Raw genomic sequence first — 21,261 nt, forward strand, 5'->3', positions numbered from 1 at the left:
CAGTTTTACAGAAGCCAGAGAAACATGTTTTCTTTCCACAAAGCAGTATTAACAAAATGGTAAGTGCAACATATACAGAGCATTGTATGACGCAGCAAAAAATGGAAATAAAATGAGAACTGGATATAAATTGCAATAATGGTTAATCAGGCCAGACAGTAACCATTTTCTCTAAGGGAAACATAATAGAATGAAGGGAATTAATTAATTAAGGAATGTTAGCAAAAGTCATAAGGAAGAGAAAAACTAAAGAATCACAGAGAACCACCTCTAATATATTATTCCTTGGGTCAGGCATCCACTGGTGGTGTTAGAAAGTGTTAATATGATTTGTTAAACATTTGCTTATTCAGTGATGCAAATAACCACAACAGAGTCCAGGTCATACTGTTATGCATATCAAATAATGTTTAGAGATATAAAATAATTTATAATCAATGGTGTATACATATTAGGATTGAGTAAACAAGGAAGGACAAATCAGGAGAGAAATATAACCATACCAGTACTGGCTTCGCCTTCCTGATGAAGACGGTTGACTCCTGCTGTCACTTGTTCGATTATTTGTTTCAGATGATGTTTGAAAACAGCTGTTGATAGTTCTTCAAATTCACATCCGAGAGCTGCTGCTGCATTCTGTGCCCATTCAAACTTCATGAATTGCTTCCTTCCAACTACAAAATTAAAAAAAGGTAAGTAAAAAAAGAGCATATTCTACATCAGCTATTTGAAACTGTTACTTTGAATTGCTCATGATACTTTTTTTTTTAATCTGTTACTTGGACACAATGGATTGAAGAAGATACAATTTCTACATTTAACATTTTTTTTCAGAAATAGCAAATATTAGCCATTGCATTACAGGAAACACTTCTGTCATTATTCCGGCACAATTTTATTATGTGTAAAAGTTGAGATGCCAGTCTCATTTGAAGATTCTTTTGTGTTTCATTAAACAGTATATTTTCAGAATTTATTCTAAGGAAAATCAAATGTCTCCATGTTTGTGCTAGCACAGAGAGAGTGTGCAGTTTGATTTGAGTTAGTCAAGCTGCTTTCTCTTCAGAACATAAAAGAACTTAGTGTAATGAATGTGTGAATTTTAATACTATTCTGCTCAGACTTACTTTTTATTAGGTTAGTACTAGGCTAACTGCCCTTGTAAGCCTAGACAATTGTCCCTTGTGAGACTCAAACCCTCCACCTTGCTTTTGGTAAACAAATATGTCAGCTTTGCATGTGTTCTACATATGATGCTATTGATTAGGAGCCATAGACAAATGCTTTTCATCTGCCCAGTAATTAATATCAAGCAACCCATGTGACAACACAGATAGAAACTGCTCAGATATGCTACATGGCTTACATAGTACAAGTTGAGCAAGAAAAAGCCTGCAGCATAAATTAGTGCAGCTGCATTAAGAGGGGGAAACTTACCCCGGGATTCATGAAGCTTGCGCCAGGTGCAGGAGTAGAGTCGGAGTTCTAACACCAAAGATGGCTGCTGAGCAATTCAGGTACAAGCCGTTCCCACATGCACTACTTGCGTAAGCTACACCTGCACAACTCCTGAGCCTTGCATGCTAATTACCTGATTTGCAGCAGTGTAGCATGCAAATGAAGGTATGTAGCAATTGAGGAAGTGGTGCAGGCACAGTGTAAGCATGCAGAAATGTAAACTGTAAAAAATGGTTTACATTTTTGCAAACATAAACTTGGAGCCATGACAGCCGACCAAACACATGTATTATATTGTTAATATATGCCAATGGCTAAATATATAGTCATTGGCATAAATAAAATGTACAAAATATAAAATTAACATTTAATATATATAGTCACACTATTGCGACATGGAAGCGCAGGGCAGCGGTGCGCAAAGGGGATCGCAAGGAATATATAAAAATATAGAATAAAACTGCAATGAAACACATATCACAATTTCCCCATAATAGTCAATGGGAGGCATGCTACACCATACTCATGGCGCAAGGGTTGCTAAGGAGCAGTGACAGTGTTATGCACAGTAGCTAGGAATTAGTAGGCAATGCCATGCAAATAAGAGGAGTAATAGTGAATCGCAGATTCCCCGCTGGTGTAGGGATGCACCTCACAGTGTAGCATTATAACACCGAGTTGAGCCCTTGAGATAAAGATGACATCAAGAGAGGGGTGTGTTGCCATTGCTGTAAGCACATTGGAGCATTGCTAAACCAGTCTGCCCCTTGCTAGGCAAAACTGCAGGACAGGAGTGTGTTGAATTGCTCATAGCTGTGCTTAGCTAAGAGTACACAAGGTAACCAAGTACGCATGTGAACGGAGATGAAAACGTGCGTAAACCCGGTAAAAGGGTATGCGCGGCGTGCACTGCAGCTGAAACAGGAAGGATATAGGAAAGAAATAAGGAAATGCTGCAGCAATAAAATTGGAGTACAAATGACTAATTAATACCTAGGAGCCTACAGTGGGCCATTGACAACAGCTAACAAGGCTGCAAGCAGCTACCTGCAGAAAGGGGAAGGGGAGGGGCTGTACTGCAAAGAAAACAGCAAAGTGTCAAAGCAGAACAAAGGCGATATGTATTATATCAGCTACAAGGCACATTTCACCATGACTGGGTAGGGAAAGTACAAAACAAGAAAGATGGCAGGTGGATACATGCCTGATAATGGGAGGGGATCCAGGTCTAAAAGAGATTTAAAGGGCAACAGATTAATCAAGGCAGGCAAGTAGAGCTCAACAGTAAAGGCCCCACACATGCAGTACTCATTGCAAAACCCATAATTACGACACATAGCAGCTGAAATAGCTTATACACACCCACTTACATCAGCAGCATCCATAGCACAATACTATAAAGTGTGAAAGCACCTCACACACATTTGTGTATTCCCATACACTTTGCACCAGTGGTGTATACAGATGGGGAACTTTTATTATGTACATGTTAGGGGATGCCATAGCTTTGATCCACCAGCATGTGTTGAAGACTGAAGGTGGTGTGGAGGATGATGCATACAACCACCGCAGGCACCAGAGGAGGAGGACAGTGTTCAGACCCAGGGTAACCTACCTGGGGCTACATGATCTGGAGATAGTAGAGCATTACAGGGTGGACAAGGACACCCTACAGTAACTTGTGGAGCTGTGCCAGCCACACCTCAGAGCCAGAACAAACAGAGGGTACCCATCCCAGTGGATACAAAGGTGTGTGTAAGCCTGAGAATACTAGCTACATGTACCTTCAAAGACCAACTGTGGATATCATGGGTATCTCACAGGCATCAGCATCCACGGTACTACACCAGTTCCTGGATGCCATGTTACCACATGCCAATGAGCACATATACATCCCCCGAAAGCAGGAGGTGTTGGCCAGCAATATGCATCTCTTCCACCATGTGGCACAATACCCGGAGGTACTGGGTGCAATAGACTGCACGCACATACACATCAAGTCACCACCTGGTGAGCAAGGGATACCCCTCCATCAACTGCCTGGTCATGTGTAATGCCCAGGGCATTATCATGGATGTGTGTACTGGCAGCCCTGGAAGCTATCATGACTCCCACATCTGGCATGCCTCACAGCTGTATCGGTTATTTGCCGGGGGGGGGGGTTCATCTCAAATGGCCACCTGGTGGGGGACGCTGGCTATGCACTGGAACCATGGATGATGATGCCCATCAGAAATGCACACACACCCATGCAGGAATGTCATAATGAGGCACACACACAAACCAGAATCATCATAAAGCATGTGTTTGGGATGCTGAAATCACGGTTCCATTTCTTGGACATATCTGATGGAACCTTGCAGTACTCTCCAGGCACATGTGCCCACATCTTCATAGTGTGTGCCATGCTACACAATATGGTCCTGTGGAAACAGCTGCAGCAGGGACAGAATGGTGAAGGCCCTCACAGCCCACCACCATTGCCAAGGGCCCCACAGGCACAGAGGTACTCAGACCACAAACACACTGAGCCAGCCCCAGTAGGCAGACAGAGGCTTGCCCAGTATGCCCATGCCTTGGCAAAGAGGGAACATATAGCACACACACTGACAGTGTAGGCACCTAGGGACTGACACCTTTTTCCACCTGCACACACAGTAAAAATGGATGGCACACGCACAAGATTACCTGTAAATTGTCATGTATAGGCAGTCTACTGTGTGCATCCAACATAGGCAGCCCTCAACTATTGCACACACAACAGCCTTTGGCACAAGGTAAATCAACACCTGAATGGTAAATTAAGCTATCAGCATATGCAGATACTGTATGTATAGATTTATAGGTAGGTACTTGGCCAACTGCCAGAGGCCATTCATAAGGCCAGCCAAAATGTGTCAGCTTTTGCCACCCCATTGATTCATTAACTGTCCATCTGTGGAGCAGAGCCAATGGCGGGATCCCTGGGGTGCATCTACTGTTCCCCATCCACCCTTCAAGTTTTCTCTTGCAGAGTGTTAGTGAGGGGCTCTGTATAATGTAGTTAGGGATGTTGTTCCAAAGTATGGGGAGTGTCTGTGACAGGAAGCTGTCCCTCCATCATCCTCCGGTTATTGTTGTGGGAAGGTCATCTCACTACAGTGTGTGGCTCATTGTGACATGGATTCCCATAGGTGGAGCATATACATCAAGCCTGAGTTTGACATGGCTGTGTTGGCCAGTGGAGATCATCTCTGGGTAAACGAGATGCCACTGAGTAAATCAGGAGTTTATTCAGTCTGGCTGCATAGGCCATATGTTGGAAGCCAGTATTCCCCTTGGTGAGGTACATTCGTGGACCCCCCAGCTGTTGGATGTGTCCTCTGAGATACATCCCACATGGGTTATTATACCCTATGATGGGAATGAAAAGGGATGAGTAAAGGGGCAGTATAACCCCAGAGTGTCTAGATGGGAATCCCGTAGTAATCAGATGGCCTACATAGAAGGATGTCCTAACTACTGTGGAGATATGATTGTCAAAGGGGAAATCACTATATACCTTAGTCCCCAGATACCCCATTACCTCGTCTGTATTAAAGTGGCTGCCACTCATGTGTTAATATGTGGGTGCCAATTCCACAATGGAATGACCATGCAGTTAGTGGCACTTGGCTGGAGGCTGTGTCATTGGCACCCTGTGATGTTCTCTGTGAGGCCCCTTGAGGGATGTCCGTGTCAGCTGGACTGTCAATCATGGCTCCCGGTTTGCAGTCATTGCCAAACATGGTCTGCCATAGTCCACCTGTGTTTGCCTGTACAAATGAGATGTATATGCCAAACAGTAGGGCTCCCAGGACTGAGAACTGTGGGACACAAGTCATGACTGTTCAAGAGTTGGACCTGGAGACCGCTAGTTTTACCATGTGGGTTCTGTGTGTAAGCCGGTTGGCAACCTAACCTGTGATGTATGGGTGAATGTACAGGCTGGAGTGTTTATCAATAATACCTGAGTGGGTCATGGTGTCAAAAGCCTTGGTGAGGTCCAGGTAGTATGTGTGAACCACCTCCCTCATCATCTAAAGTCTTGGTGACTGTATGTAAGACGTCAAACAGGTTCAGTAGGCATGAACTGCACTCAACCAAGCTGACCTGGGTTGGGTCACGAGTTTGAAGGTTACCAATGTCATTGTTAATGAGTGCCATGAGGATGCAAACTATACCATTGCAGACCAAGCTAGTCAGGCTTATGGGGTGGTAGTTACCATGGTCAGTTGTGATTTCACCTTGGTGGAGTAGAATAACCATTACCACGCACCATTGTATGGGCATGTAGCCTGTGGAGAGGCTGAGGTAGGAATGCATAATTAAGTGGGGGGCAGGTTGTCTTGTACAGTTTGCAAGATGCAGTCTGGGTCAACATCTGCCTCCATTGATGCTGTGTTCTGCTGTTAGAAAGGACCATTTCCACCTGTGTGTCTCTGATGGTTGGGATACTGTACCTTTAGGGTAGTGTTGTGGGCTTTTTAGAGGGTGAAGTATGCACCAAATGTATCTGCAAGGATGTTGGCGATATCAGTAGGGTCAGCATATTTTGTGCTATATTTCACCCTCACAGTGCAAATCTGTGTATCACCACATAGATCCTTGACATAGCCAAAGAAGGCGTTGTGGTTATCTTTTGAATCCTTGCATATTCTCCTGCTGATGTTAGCCTTTGATGATGTCATGAGGGACCTACGTATCATACTAATAGTGGTCATGGATGTCTGCCCTTTGTGGGATTTGCTGTGTGTGTGGAACACTGTCCTACTTCTGTAGTATAGCCTGTTTATTGCAGAGGTCCACCAGACTGGTATCCTTGTCTAGGAGGAGTGAGTCTTGATTTACCAGTGATGGCACGATCCATACATCCATGTAGGTGCTTATAAACTGCATTTGTAAATCTGTCTGTATCTTGAGCAGTGTTTCCCCTTAGCATGGGGGCTGTGAAACCCCCACCTGTCACTAGTAGTGTAAATTTAGCTGTAGGAAAGGTATACACTGTGGTATCCATGGGTGGGGGAGATGCTAGGGTGTGGAAAGAGTGAATAGTTCATGGTCAGGTCTAACCAGTGACCAGTTAACCTCTGCTGTGGTGCACCTGTTGCCCATGTTGGTGATGACCACATCTAGTAGTTTCCACCCCGTGTTAGAGAGGTTACCACCTGATACAGGGCATATGAGGTGATACATTCCAGGAAGCGCTGGTCCTGGAAGTGAGTACCGGAGTACGTTTCCCAGTTAATGGTATGGTAGTTGACATCAACCAATGCCAGGGTGTGCATTAGGACTGTCATGTTCTCCACTGTCTCCAGGTAGGTGGAGTGGAGGTCCTGGGTCATGGAGGGTGATCCATAGCAGGCCAAATTCCACATTGCAGTTGTGGCTGACGTTAGCTGCACATGGATGATCACAGAGGTATCATGCTGCTCCACTAACCTGGAGATGTAAGTATCCCTGATGAATATGGATACAGCCTGTCAGTCCATGTCCTGTGGCTGAAATGTGTGGTATGGGTTGTAGTCTGGTAGTGCTGGTGTGCTCTCAGGAACCTTAAGACAGATTTCAGTTAATGCACAGATGTTGATGTTGTCCATCCTGAAGAGTGCTGTGAGTGCATGCATGTTGTGATCACAACCCCTGGTGTTGAGTAGCATAATCCTCATTGAATCTGCTATTGTGCTATTTATGGAGCTGGTATTCACCTTCAGGACTCTCCTAAATAAGGCACCATGGGGGCATCAATAGCCTTGGCCAGTATTCCAAAGCGTAAGGCTGACACATAGGCTGGTATGGTATCATTGCATGCATGTTCCCCATCTGTGCTGTTTTTTCATCTCCCTGTAGGTAACTTACTGGTAAGCAATAGAAGGCCTTAAACTTATACACGTCTTCTAGCTTCCAAGATAGGCTTTTGGAGTGACTAAGTATCAGTGTTCCATATGTTCTTGCTGTACTCAACTGTTTCCTGACTACATGGTGAGTTCTCATTGTATATTGTAATCTGAAGGTCTGTTTATTCACATATTATGGCTGTGATGGCCTGCACATTAGAGGTTCACAGATAGCCTACTACCTATCTGCCCAAGGGCAATTAGAAGCATGGCAACAGTGTGTTGGGCTTCCCCGCACCATTGATGAAGTAAGTGAGCCTCTGTCAAGCATAGCCAATGAAGCAATTCCAGGCAGAGTTGCTGGAAGCTGTTGAAGACTGGGGTTGTGGAGGGTGATAGGGGCACTTAGTGATCTAAAGAGGGCATGTTAATGTGGCAATTCAACACCATTCAATTCCTTCAACAGGTCTTGCAGCTGTCAAACTGGACAGGCTCCCCCACCCCATGGCTGTATGTTTCTGGGACACATGATCCCAGGGGTGTATAGTCTGTTACCCATTCACACAACAAGGTTTCCCTTCAAGTGTGTCAGTGAGGGGCTATGCCTAATATAGTTAGGAATGTAATGTATTGTCTCACAGTAAGAGTACGTGAAGCTCAGTGAGTTTGGGGGCTCCTGCCCTTTGCTTAGCCAAGCTAAAAAATAGAAATCATCTAAATAGGAAATAGAGCAACGCTAATGTCAACAGTGTCCACATAGTATCTGTGCATTCGAGGTTACAATCCCGATAATGTCAGGGATGTTTATCATGTGCAAATGTATACCTTAACCACAGCTTGCATATATAGTTAGTAATCGTCTGTATAATAAACATTAGAATCACCCATATAAACTCATGTGTGAAGGAGAGTACGGTCAACAGAGAATGTAATGTTATGTCAGCACATTGTGAGATGTTACGTCACTGACATTTATATATCCGGAGTAGTTAGCGGATGTGGCCGTGTTTCGCGCACAGGTTATATGTTACAAAGTTTGTTTTACTGTGTTTAACTGCTGCTATAATGTCACACAAACACTTTTAAACATGTTTACAACTGCTTAAATGAGCCTTATTCTGCAGTAAAAAACACTCGTAAAGCATCACAGGTGTCAGACCATGGACCATGCATACTATAGTCATGGGACGTACCACTAAGCCATCCAAGGTGTACACGTTTCATGGTCTTGAGACTACATCTTATACCATATGCATTTCACTGTAATGATCACAAATGAGACAATGACTTTGTGTACATATGTACAGTACATTGTAATGTACTGTAGTTTGTGAACCAACACATTCCAGTCTACAGATGTATTACTGTTACAAACTAATACGTAATATATATATATATATATATATATATATATATATATATATATATATATATATATATGGTTTGCTATCATTATGTCGACGTACATTTGCATGGCTATGAAGTATTCGAACATCAGATGTTCGAATACTTCATATTATGGCAGGTGACATGAGCGAAGATTTGCATTGCGAATGAACTGTGCATTCGCAATTCTAACTTTTGGTCATGGGAGGATCGGTACAGTGCGGTTAGGAAATGCTTCCCTTTCCTCACTAGTGCGATCTCGGAGTTGGAATATTAAGTTAGGAGGGGTGTGGGGGCACAGCCCATTAGTGGGGGCGCAGCCCCGCATAACTGTGTGTTCGGTTAGGTAGGTAGGTGATTATGGGAAGGGTGGGCATGTTGTGTATCGTAAATGTATAGCGACATTTTGACAATACACCCTTGTTTTCGAAGTTTACTATTATTCAAAATGTTCATTTTCATGAATAAATTTGAAAATAAAGACATTATTTATTTTTACTTTCAAATTTATGATAGTAAACCATATATATATATATATATATATATATATATATATATATATATATATATATATATATATGTCAGTGATGTCTGCTTATATATATATATATATATATATATATATATATATATATATATATATTATACATTTGCATCAATAGCCATATATATAAACATCTATGAACACACTACGTGACACAGAAGCACTCCAAAGGAATTGGAGTGTACAAAAAACACATGCAGCTCTAGTATTATAACAATTAATATTTACCTAATTCACCATAGAAGGGGTGGTTGCTGTGTATGTGAAGATTGAAGTGGAGGAGGAATGATGCATCAAGAAGGGCCTGGGTCATTTCTCCAATAAGTGTACTGGAGGGACATACATGGAGTATGGGGATAATATAAAAAGGACACATTCATAATACACCCTGTCATGTCACATTGCAACACCTACTTTCACAAACATATGAACATTAACATGTATCAGACATATGTACACCAACTGACTGTCACATATGTTTTCAGTAATGAGGAATGTCTGTAGTACAATGTATATTCTAAACACCATAAGATTCGTACATTTCTCAGATGCCTTAGTGGTAAAGTCAGTGACTGTGGTGTTCATATTCCCGGGTTCAAGGGCTGTTAGGTTATTTTGAGGGCCAGAATAAGGGCTTTTGGATGAAGGTGGATTAAAGCACTCTTAAGCAGTTGTAAGCGGGTTTCCACATGTTTGCGCGATGGTAAGCGGCGCTGAAACATGGTAAACGGAGAAGTGCTTCACACGTTTGACCTTTGCTTAACATCGCATAGGCCACAGGCAAACCTCCTCACCCTAATGATGGGTGATTTCAACTACCCTACCATTAACTGGGAAAACTACTTATGTACCAACTCTTGTGCTCAACGTTTTCTGGAATTCATAAATTCCAATGCCATGGATCAACTTATCCCCACCCCCACCAGGGGCAGCAATATCCTAGACCTGGTTATTACCAACATGGGCAACTGGCGCTCCACACCAGAAGTCAATTCCTTGTTGGTCAGATCCGACCATAAGCTAATCACCCTAGACATCCACATCCATCCCCTACCCCGCATTAAGGAAACCACAGTAAAAAATTTCTCCAAAGCCAAATTCACGCTTCTTAAGACAGAAGTGGCAAACTTCACGACGCCCATGCTGATGGACAATAGAGGTATGACTGCTGAAAAATACACAAATGCACTTTATAAGCACTTACACGAGTGCATGGATCGTGCAATTCCTAATAGAACCAAGATGCTATCCTTCAAAAAAAGGAAGCCAATCTGGTGGTCCCCTGCCATAAACAATCTCTACAACAGAAAAAAGAAACTGTTGCAAAAAAGAGTAAGGTCAGCCTCAGTAAGAAGCTGAGTTCCCTCATAAAATCCTCCAATGCTAGTTATTAAAACAAAATCGCCACTGACTCTAAAGACAACTACAATGCATTCTATAGCTATGTTAAGAATCTCAATGGCAACACTCAGATCTGCTCTGAGTCACAGCACAATGCCACTAAATATACAGAACCAACTGATATTGCCAACATCCTGGCAGATAGGGTCAGTGCTAACTTTACCCCCCTGTCATCCCCTAAAGGGCCCATCTGTATACCAGAAGAATGCTATGTTCCTGTAATCATGGCTGCAAAGGTAAAAAACACACTATCCAAAGCCAAGAACACAGCATCCATGGGACCTGACGACATCCCAGGCTGTGTTCTACATGAACTACAGAATGAATTGGCACCCCACCTAAGTACCATGTTCAGTCATAGCCTCACCTCAGGCTATGTGCCCACTGAATGGCGCACAGTGACAGTTATCCCACTCCACAAAGGGGGAGCCACCACAGACCCCGGAAACTACCGCCCCATTAGCCTAATGAGCCTGGTCTGCAAGGCTATGGAACATATCATCATGGAACTTATAAACAATGACATTGGTAATCTCCAAACTCAGGACCCCACCCAGTTCGGGTTTGTAAAAGGCAGATCATGTCTCCTAAACCTGATAGACTTCTTTGAAGCAGTCACCAAAGCCGTAGATGAGGGTAAGATGGTTCACACAGACTATCTAGATCTCACCAAGGCTTTCAACACCATCCCCCACTCTGGAATTATAGATAAACTCACTAAACTAGGTATAAATCTCTATGTCAGAAGATGGGTTGCCAACTGGCTCACTGACAGAACCCACACTGTAAAAGTAGCAGAATACAAATCCAACTTCAGACCAGTGACAAGTGGAGTACCACAGGGTTCAGTCCTGGGTCCTCTCCTGTTTGGTATTTACTTCTCTGAAGTACAGGCCAACTCAGAAGGTCTTTGGCTAATGAAGTTTGCAGATGACTGCAAACTAGGAGCCATAATCAAAACTCCAAAAGATGTGGACATCCTATAAAAGGGTCTTGCTGAGACAGATGCCTGGTGTTAAAGCCATGGCCTCAAGCTCAATGCCAAAAAGTGCATTGTCATCCCTTTTGGTAAAAACTCAGTACCCATGAGCTATCACATAGGCAGTAGTCTACTTAACACTGAAAGTGTGATAAGAGACCTTGGGACACAGGTGGACAGTAGTCTCTCCTTTGATAATCACATCGCCACAGTAAACAGCAGGAAATAAACCACGAAGAAAAAATACGGATGGCCACAGCTCCTCACTCTGCTGATAATAAAACTTTTAAGTTGTTCTTCAAGCTAAATCGAAAATTCAGTTGGAGCCCACAACAAGTAAACAGATGATGTTTGCAAAAAACGTATTTTAATCCACACAACGAAAAGACAAATTCAACCACAAGCGCTTTCGCCCGTTTGTAACGGGCTTTTTCAAGTGTAATCCTTCAAGCTGACCAAGAATTTAAACAATGTTGGTTTTGCTTCACAAATTTTCAGAAAAGACACACATTGTAATTCTTTTTTGCATTTTGATAGTGGGCATCCCTTGCACATAAAAAAGGGTATTATTAAGGGGCAATTGGTGCGAGCCTCTAGGATGTGTAGTACTTATGAATTATTTCTAGAAGAAGTGGAGTTCCTGAGGTGCTCATTTTTAAACAGAGGGTATCCTGCTGAATTTTTTCAGGTTATTCTAAACGAAATTTTAGAGAAAAGGGATCAGCAGTTCCCTCCATTATTAGGAGTTAAAACAGTTATTCCTAAGGCGCAGCGGACTTCAGAATATAATCCAAGTAAGAATTTTATATATACATATTCACAAGACAGTTTTTATTGAAAATACGATGAGAAATCTTTGGCCCATTGTCTCTTTGCAAGATGAATTTACAAATATTTTTCCAAGCAAAATTTCTTTTGTTAGGAAAATAGGCATGAATTTGAAGGGTATTTTTGAGCAAAAAGCTGGTTCTAACCACAATTCCCTAGTGCATGTTACTGCCAAGAAGAAAGGTACTTATTCATGTGGCAGATGCCACCAATGTTCATTTATCACTAATACCAGCCAGGTTGTCATTCCCTCTCGAAACATTACTATTGCATCTAATGAGCACTTTTCTTGTAACTCATCTGGGGTAGTATACCTAGGAATTTGTCAAAACTGCCCATCATTTTATGCGGGCAAAACAGAAAGAGAGTTGAAACATAGGATATACGAACACATAAATGACATCAAAACGAAAAAGGAGACAAATGCTTTTTTTAAGCATTCTTTGAGTTGTGTTAACATGTCCATTCACTTCTTTGTTCTTGAAAGGGTGCTTCTTGATATGAGAGGAGGGGATTGGCAGACTGCTTTAAGCATTAAAGAATCGATGTGGCAATTAAAGTTGAATGCAACAAGGGGTCCAGGTTTGAATGAGGGAACCAGTTTAACCTGTATTCTCAAAGCCAAAAGTAATAAATTATAATTTAAATTTTTAACAGTTTACAGTATGGCATGAGTATCTTTGTGGGTTATTCAAAATTCAGGTGATTGATTATTTATTAATTGATTAACTTGCTTATATAGCAAGCTTTTAATTAATTAATTTAATTATTTATTTAATATATATTTGTGTATTTATATAAATATTCCAATATCTCAATATGTTAAAAATAAGTATAAGTACTTTTATTGGATATTTACAACACATTTACAACATATTTGTATAATTTTTGAGGTTTAATTATTTATTCATCAGGTTATATAATGGTATGCATTTTTTAATATTAACATTTTTTAATATATTCGCAAAATTTGCGTTTCATCTAACTAAGCATTTAACAGAACACATATAACCACGCCGGTTACACATTTTTATATGCATTTCATATTTAATGTATCCAATTGATTTAAACTGACAACAAATAGATTATGGGCATCCAGCAACATTAGCATTATTATAAGGTTGAAGGGTACAACTGGGTTTTACTGACCGCTGTTTGTTCTATATCCATTTGCATTGTTGCTGTTTTTATTCGGTTTAAAGCTTTTTAAGCATTTGTGTTTGTTATTTTAAATTTTATGTGGTGGAGTGGTGCCATTGTATTAATTACTGGAAAAGATTTTAATATGTTTTTAAATCAACGCGCAATGTACTTGCGTTATGGTTGGTTCCCATTGATTTGAACAGCACTTTTGGTAAAACTACTAAGAAAATTTATTCTAATTAATTTTGTAATTGCTTAATTGTTCAAACAATTCAATGTAATTATTCAATTAGGTGTTATCTAAAAGATATATAAGCATTGGGTTGTATGCAAAGGATTACACTTGAAAAAGCCCGTTACAAACGGGCGAAAGCGCTTGTGGTTGAATTTGTCTTTTCGTTGTGTGGATTAAAATACGTTTTTTGCAAACATCATCTGTTTACTTGTGGGCTCCAACTGAATTTTCGATTTAGCTTAAAGAACAACTTGAAGTATTGTCTGCATTTGCTTAAAAGTTGTATTATCAGCAGAGTGAGGAGCTGTGGCCATCCACATTTTTACATCGCCACAGTAGTCAGGAAATCCTTCTACGTGGCATACCTCATCACAAAAGGTTTCTCATCCAGGAAAAAAGAGGTCATTGTTCCCCTCTACTCATCACTCATTAGACCCATTATAGAGTACAATGCCCCTTTTGCTAGGTACCTCACAAGACATCTACAACAACTGGAAAGGCCACAGAAATACTTCACAAAGAGGATTACCAGCCTCAAACAGATGCCCTATGCAGACCATCTCAAAAAACTGCAGCTTTCCTCCGTTGCATATCACCTACTCAGAGGCGATCTCTGCCTAACACACAAAGCTATGTCAAACCCAGAGCTCTTAGACATGCTCCACTTAAATAAATCCCAATCCCTATGAGCTACACAGTCTAGGGACCTAAACCTTGTCACCATAATAACCAGAACATGCTGGAGGGATAGATTCCTGTCCCAGAGACTTCCCATACTCTGGAACAAACTACCTATCTATACCAAACAAAGCTCCTCATTAGCGCTCTTCAAGAAAAATCTTGATGATTGGATGGGAGATAGAAAATTCACCCTGGGGATCACTTCTGTGGTTCTGCTCGACAGTGGCACAGGAAAATAATTTTCTTGGGTGGTGAAAGCCAGGGTACCTTTGGCTAGGCTTATATAGGCCCTAGGGCCAATAGCCTAGTACCTACCTATGACCCTATGAACCTATGAACAACTGCGTAAATGTTCGTTATTCACACTTTCCCTACCAGTGCCTACTCTGAGAGGTACAATAATAACACCTTCCAGGACTAGAACCCGCAACCATGTACTCCATCCTTAGAGTAACCTAACACTAAGCTACCTGAGATGTACCTATCCCAGTTGTGCATGCAGAATATAAACAAAAACAAAAAAAGGGAGGAATGTGTTGAAATAGGACAACCCGCTCATATATATATATATATATATATATATATATATATAGAGAGAGAGAGAGAGATACATAGAGACATGTCGATATATACAGGTCTACATATATATGTAGATATATAGATAGGTTAAAAACATCTACACATTTACACATCTATGGAGGTACAGATAAACGTATGCAATAATGTATATATCTATATACACAGACACACACAACACACAGACACACACACACACACATATATAATTTATTACTTGTTAATATTATTTATTTATAAATGTATTTATAAATGAATTTATAATAATATTTATATATATAAATAAAAAAATGTATAATCATATACAAAATAATAAACTTTTTAGTAAAGGTTTATTAATAAGTTTTATATTTAAAAAAAAATTTTATGAAATTTCATGAAATTTTAATAAGTTTTTAACATACTTTTAAATAAAAAAAATGTTATATACGTTGGTTGAAGTATGAATATATAACAGTCCATACTCATCTTCGCTGTCTATGTTGCTGTTATAGTTATAGTTATTGTTATTGTTTTAATTATTATCATCATCATTATTATTGTCATTTAAAATACCAGTTATTTAATTAATCAAATATCATTATCTAGAATATCATTATTTGGATTTATTTGCACATAAACATATATATTTGGTCACTATTAGTTAACTTTTTTATATACTAATAGGTTTGTTGATGTTCGTGTTACACTGTTCATACAAAATGTTTATGTATTAATATGATGGTATTTTATTAAGACCTCATATTTTATTGATGCATTTATTTAAAGTACAGTATTTTATGTATTATGAATATTACGTGTAAACGATTCCATTTGCACATACATTTGTATATATGTGTTAGTATGTTTTTAAATATTAATGAGTGGTTTTGGCGCCACTAAGGTTACTTAAGAAGCAGATTTACAAGTAATTAGTAGTTCTGATGAAGACCAGTAATGGTTGAAAGCGCTTAACTCTACTTGTTTGCCATTTTTGTTTATTTGTTTGTTACGAGTCTGCTTATCGAATTTGTCCGTGTTCGTGTTTACACAATTTTTGTCATTAAACTGTGGATTACTAACGGCAGTCGTTTGGCACTTATTGGTGTGCTCCTGGCTTTTCTTGGTTGCACACATATATATATATATATATATATATATATATATATATATATATATGTATTACATATATATGTATATATATATATATATATGTATATATATATATATATATATATATATATATATATATATATATATATATATATATATACACATACATGCATGTCTGTAGACAGCATCTGAAGTGGTCATATCTGAGTATAACATGGACCATAGCAATCACACATTCCGCCTCCCCCAAACAATATGAACATAACATATGAAGAGTATATGCCAATACACTATTATAAATATGTTCTATGGACACACTCACCAACACAACTGCAATGACTGCAAATATCCATGACAGAATTACACAGACAGCTTTCATTTTGCAAATCTTTATTACATTCCGATGTATTGCCAAAAGGATTCAAGGACTAACAGTACCTGCATGCTATACAGGAAGCATTTAATAGTGCCTTAATGAATCAGCCTGCATTTACCATAGTATTAGTCCACTAAGGGATAGGTGTTCACATAGGGAAAGAACACCCACACACATATAGACGTTGTATGAAAGGGGTTCCTACACACCTGCATGTGCTATGTACACTCACCAACATCTACCCCACAACCGAAATAATTACATCAATACATACCGTCATACCATAACCAATTATGCAACTACTGTACAACATCTGCTGAGGCCTTAACATACCTGGACACAGACACTTTATCATGGCCCTATGTGAAATAGTTGCCCTTATACAATTGAACAGCTGCTGATGTAACAGGGTTTGTATGAACTAATCCCGTTTCAGAGGGTTGAAAGGTTCGTACACCAGGAAGTTTTACCGTGTACTGATTATTAGCACAGTATGATACACAGTAACACCAAACTTAATATGTCTGGTAGGCACACTGTAAACCCCATAACATTATATACATAGCTATGCAGCCTTGAGCTGGTCAAACAACCTGGCCAGACTGAAACATATGCAGAAGTATTAGGCACAGACAAACCCTGCACAAGTAGCAATGTTCAGATATATGACAGCAATACTCACATTTAGACCAACTCCTCTAGGCATTGCACACAATATGTTACTGTTCATCTCCATACAGCTGTTGCAATAGATTCCAAACAAAACTTCCACGCTGTCTTCCCAGTGGCGGCTGGTGACTTCAAATCAAAGGGGGGCTGTAGGAGACAGCTGAATGGGTGGGGTCAATGGGAAGGGGTGTGGCCAACCAGAAAGGGGAGGAGCGATGCTCAAAACCACAAAAACTAATTAAATACACTGCCCTGGGTGCCAAACCGTCATTATGAGAGTCCAATCAAGACAAAATGAAGTGTAGAAGAATAAAAATATTTCAGTGCATTGGCTGCATGACAGCTTACTTAATATCTAGATGGAAACAAAAAGGTTGTGAGGTATGAAAAAATAAATTACTTTTTAAATACATTAATGGAATGCCAGTCAAAATCAAGTATAAGAAAAACAAGCAGCACTCATCTCAAACCACTTCTTGCACTGCAGTTCTAATTATAATCTATATTCAGCTTTATTAAAGTACCAAGTAACATGCTGAAAGTAGAAATCTCTGATGCCCCCACTTGTAAAAGTGTTTCTTATCCAAAAAAAGACCTGCTGCCTGACAACTATCTACTTGTTTCATGGGGAAACCATGATCAAAGTAAAAAATGAAAAGCAAACAAGAAATAAGCTCAAGATACATTGCTTAAAAGGATTACTGTACAGGTTATGGACCACACAACTGGCATTCTGTTTAGTTTACGGGTAAAGCCTGCAGAGATGACTGGAAGTCTCCAAGTGTAATGAGCTTCTTAAAATAATGTAATCCTGTCCTTTATTACAAATACTGTCATATGCATTTCAATACCCAAGGCTTATACATTATCTAGTTAAGTATTCTCTACATGGCAACAACAGAAAGGCTTTCAATGTTGGCAATTCTTTAACAGTATGCTTATTAAAGCTTACTTGCATCTTACGATCTCAGCCAAGCTTACTTGATGGTCATTAAAGTATTGCTACTTAAACACAGAGCAACAGGCACTTTGAGTAATAAGCATAAATCAACAGTACAAAAATATGACAGAAACCAGACCATTCTGCAAAAATCAAGGACAGATGAAAAGCCACTCTAGTACTTGTGTCTACCTTGGATGGGGGGTAAACTCTGCACATTTACACTGCGTAACTACTCCTTGCCTTGCTTCGACACATCCAGAGTCACTACATGGGGGAATGGGGTGCAACAAGTATGTCACAATTTGAAATGTCTCTGGCTGACTGTGATGGCCCTGACACATTTGTCATACCTCTCAACCTCAGAGCAAGAAATCTGGACAAAGCCATACAAAGAAGTGGGACAAAGGCCCAAAAATAAGGACAATTTTTAAATATTGCTCTTATAAACTTAGAAAGATAATAGAATAGGTCTTGCATTAGTATGAATTTTCTGAATGGTATGAAATCTGAAACTCAAATGTCTGTCATTATTTTCTAACTTCAGTCTTTAATGATTTGTCACAAATTTGCCAAAAAAAACACAATTTTATGAAAAATGGACCAAAAATGTGATGCAAAAATATAAAATAGCCACACAATACAGATGGGAACCTGTCAAAGAAGGGACATTTTTTAATAACAGTACTGCTAACTTGAGCAGCTGACAAAATAAAAAAAATTTACATGCATTTCTGAAATAAAAGTAATCTATAACTCTGATTATTACAGTTATTTCTAAATTGTAACTCCCCATGTTTTCTTCCAAAATTGCTATTTTGCGGAGGGATTATTAAGGGAAGAGCAACATTTTGAGCCAAATTCTGGGACAGTTGAGAGGTTTGGCTATGCTTAATTCTATAAAGCAATTTATTTGTATGTACCTCTCAACCTGTTAATGCAATAAATCTGGACAAGGCCAAATATATTGGGGGAACATAAACAGTACTAAAAATTGCTCTTGTATAAACTGAGACAGTTGATAGAACAGGTCTTACTTCAGCATGCATTTTTCTGAAGGTTATGAAGTCTGAAACTCAGTGTCATTAGTGACTTAATTCCTAAATGATTTTCCAGAAAACCACAAATATGAGGAACAAACCAAAAATAAGAAGCAAAAATCTATTCATTCTGTGAAAATCTGGACATTTGGGAGGTATAGTTCAGCTGGGGCTGTCTGAGTTTGCCACCCTTCCCCCTCACAAAATTATGGTCGAATGGAGCCCTCTCCCCTGCAGCCATTCCAATGATCCATTACTTGGCTATATCACTCCATTTACCATAAACACTAATGTGCATACTGCTTTACTTCTATGATGATCTGGATTTCATTTGAAAGTTTTATTTTGCATTTTACAGCACAAACACTAAAACATCTGCTAAACAAAGCAACGCAGTCTCACAATGAAAACAGGCTTAGCATTAAAAACTTCTCTGCCCTTGAAATGCACAATGAAACAGCATTGAAACCCACATTCAAAGAAAATACATTTTGCCAGTGGCAGATAAAGATTAACTTTGGGCTGTTTTCAAATCATAGGCCCCTTGCACATGAAACATACATGTGCGCTTTGATACACCTTCCTGATTCTACTAAATTATATTCCTTGTACAATACAGTACAGTTGTTAGACGGCATTTTAAATTTATTGTTTTGAACATTTTTCCAGTAAACAATGAAACAAAATGCATGCACCAATGACAAAACTACCCAGTTCAGAACATTTCCATCATAAAAATCTACTCAACCTTCTACAGTTCACCAGTATCAGTAAATATGCACAATCTCTGAAGTAGTAAAAGTCATCTAAATAAATCCACATTAAAGAAATCTGTAACAATGAAGAGGCTGCTGCTAGCAAACAACTTTATATGTCACTGTTTATTCATCTACAAATAAAGTGCCTGCTGCCCTTGAGGAATAAATTGCCTATGTTGCATGCATTAAAAAAAAAAAACAATAAGCTAGTAATATCGCAATATGGACTGTATGGCAAACTGATAACAGGTTCATAGTTACTACTCTAGGTATCTTTGCCAAAAAGACTGCAGCATCCACCCACTTTACAACACAGTACAGTAATGCATCTATCTACTGTGGGAGTAGAACCCACAGCCTTCTGCATCAAAAGCAAGTACACTACCTGTTGTGCTATTAATGCAAGCAGACTCAGAATATGCAGCACTAAAGTTTTGTTCCCCTGCAGCTCTCAGCTCCTTGTAAAATCTACTCGACACGCAGTTGTATCTCTGAACTTTGCAGCACAAGAAATCTGGAAAAAGCCAAAATTTATTGGGGGGGGGGGGACAACCAGGGACACATTTTAAACATTACTTGTATAATGTTGGAAAGTTGCTAGAATAAAATTCTGTGTTACCACCATACATTTCACTGCCATGTCTTTAACCCAGGGGACCCTGTGCAAAACAGTCAGAGAAACATACCACTATGCCAAATCCGCTGTTTTGTAAAAGAGAGGAAGATAAACTTAAATGGCTACCATTTAGTGAATTCAGTTCTCAGCATAGCTGTCAACCTCTTGGCACAGAACACCTGAACAAAGCCAATAATGGGGGGGGGGGGATACAGCCCCCAAACATTCAGTGAATTCAGTTCTCACTATAGCTCTCAACCTCTTAGCAAAAAACATATGGACAAAGCCAGTAATGGGGAGGGAATACAGCCTCCAAACATTCAATGAATACAGTTCTCACCATAGATAACTTTCAACCTTAGCACAAATACCTAGACAAAGCCAATAATGGGGAAATACAGTCCCAAAAATAGGGACAAATTTCAAATATCCATGTTATAAACTTAGACAACTGGGGCATTTTACACACACACACACACACACACACACACACACACTCTAAATGTATCCCATAACCTCACCCTAACAGTAAACACTCACAATTAAATACACTTAATTGAGCCCCTTACCCAACTCTTACTCTAACCCCAACTCAAACACATTCTCAGTCACACACACACCTGACAAAAAATATGTTAGATAAACTGGATGTTCAACCAAAAAACATGGTACTTCCACCTATCA

At 39.6% G+C, this 21,261-nt stretch overlaps 1 protein-coding gene across 3 annotated transcripts in view; it reads right to left on the bottom strand.

The window, feature by feature from the left end:
• The window catches only part of MYO18B (myosin XVIIIB), a 2,352,406-nt gene that overhangs the window by 1,496,395 nt on the left and 834,750 nt on the right, over positions 1 to 21,261 (bottom strand). For all 3 annotated transcript variants that reach the window (XM_044068483.1, XM_044068482.1, XM_044068484.1), the window contains one exon: positions 504 to 674. In XM_044068483.1, coding sequence (XP_043924418.1) covers positions 504 to 674 — 171 coding nt within the window. The remainder of the gene's footprint in view (positions 1 to 503; positions 675 to 21,261) is intronic.

Source organism: Protopterus annectens, chromosome 4.part0 (assembly GCF_019279795.1).
Source record: "Protopterus annectens isolate FY-2018-M chromosome 4.part0, PAN1.0, whole genome shotgun sequence".
NCBI lineage: Eukaryota > Metazoa > Chordata > Ceratodontiformes > Protopteridae > Protopterus > Protopterus annectens.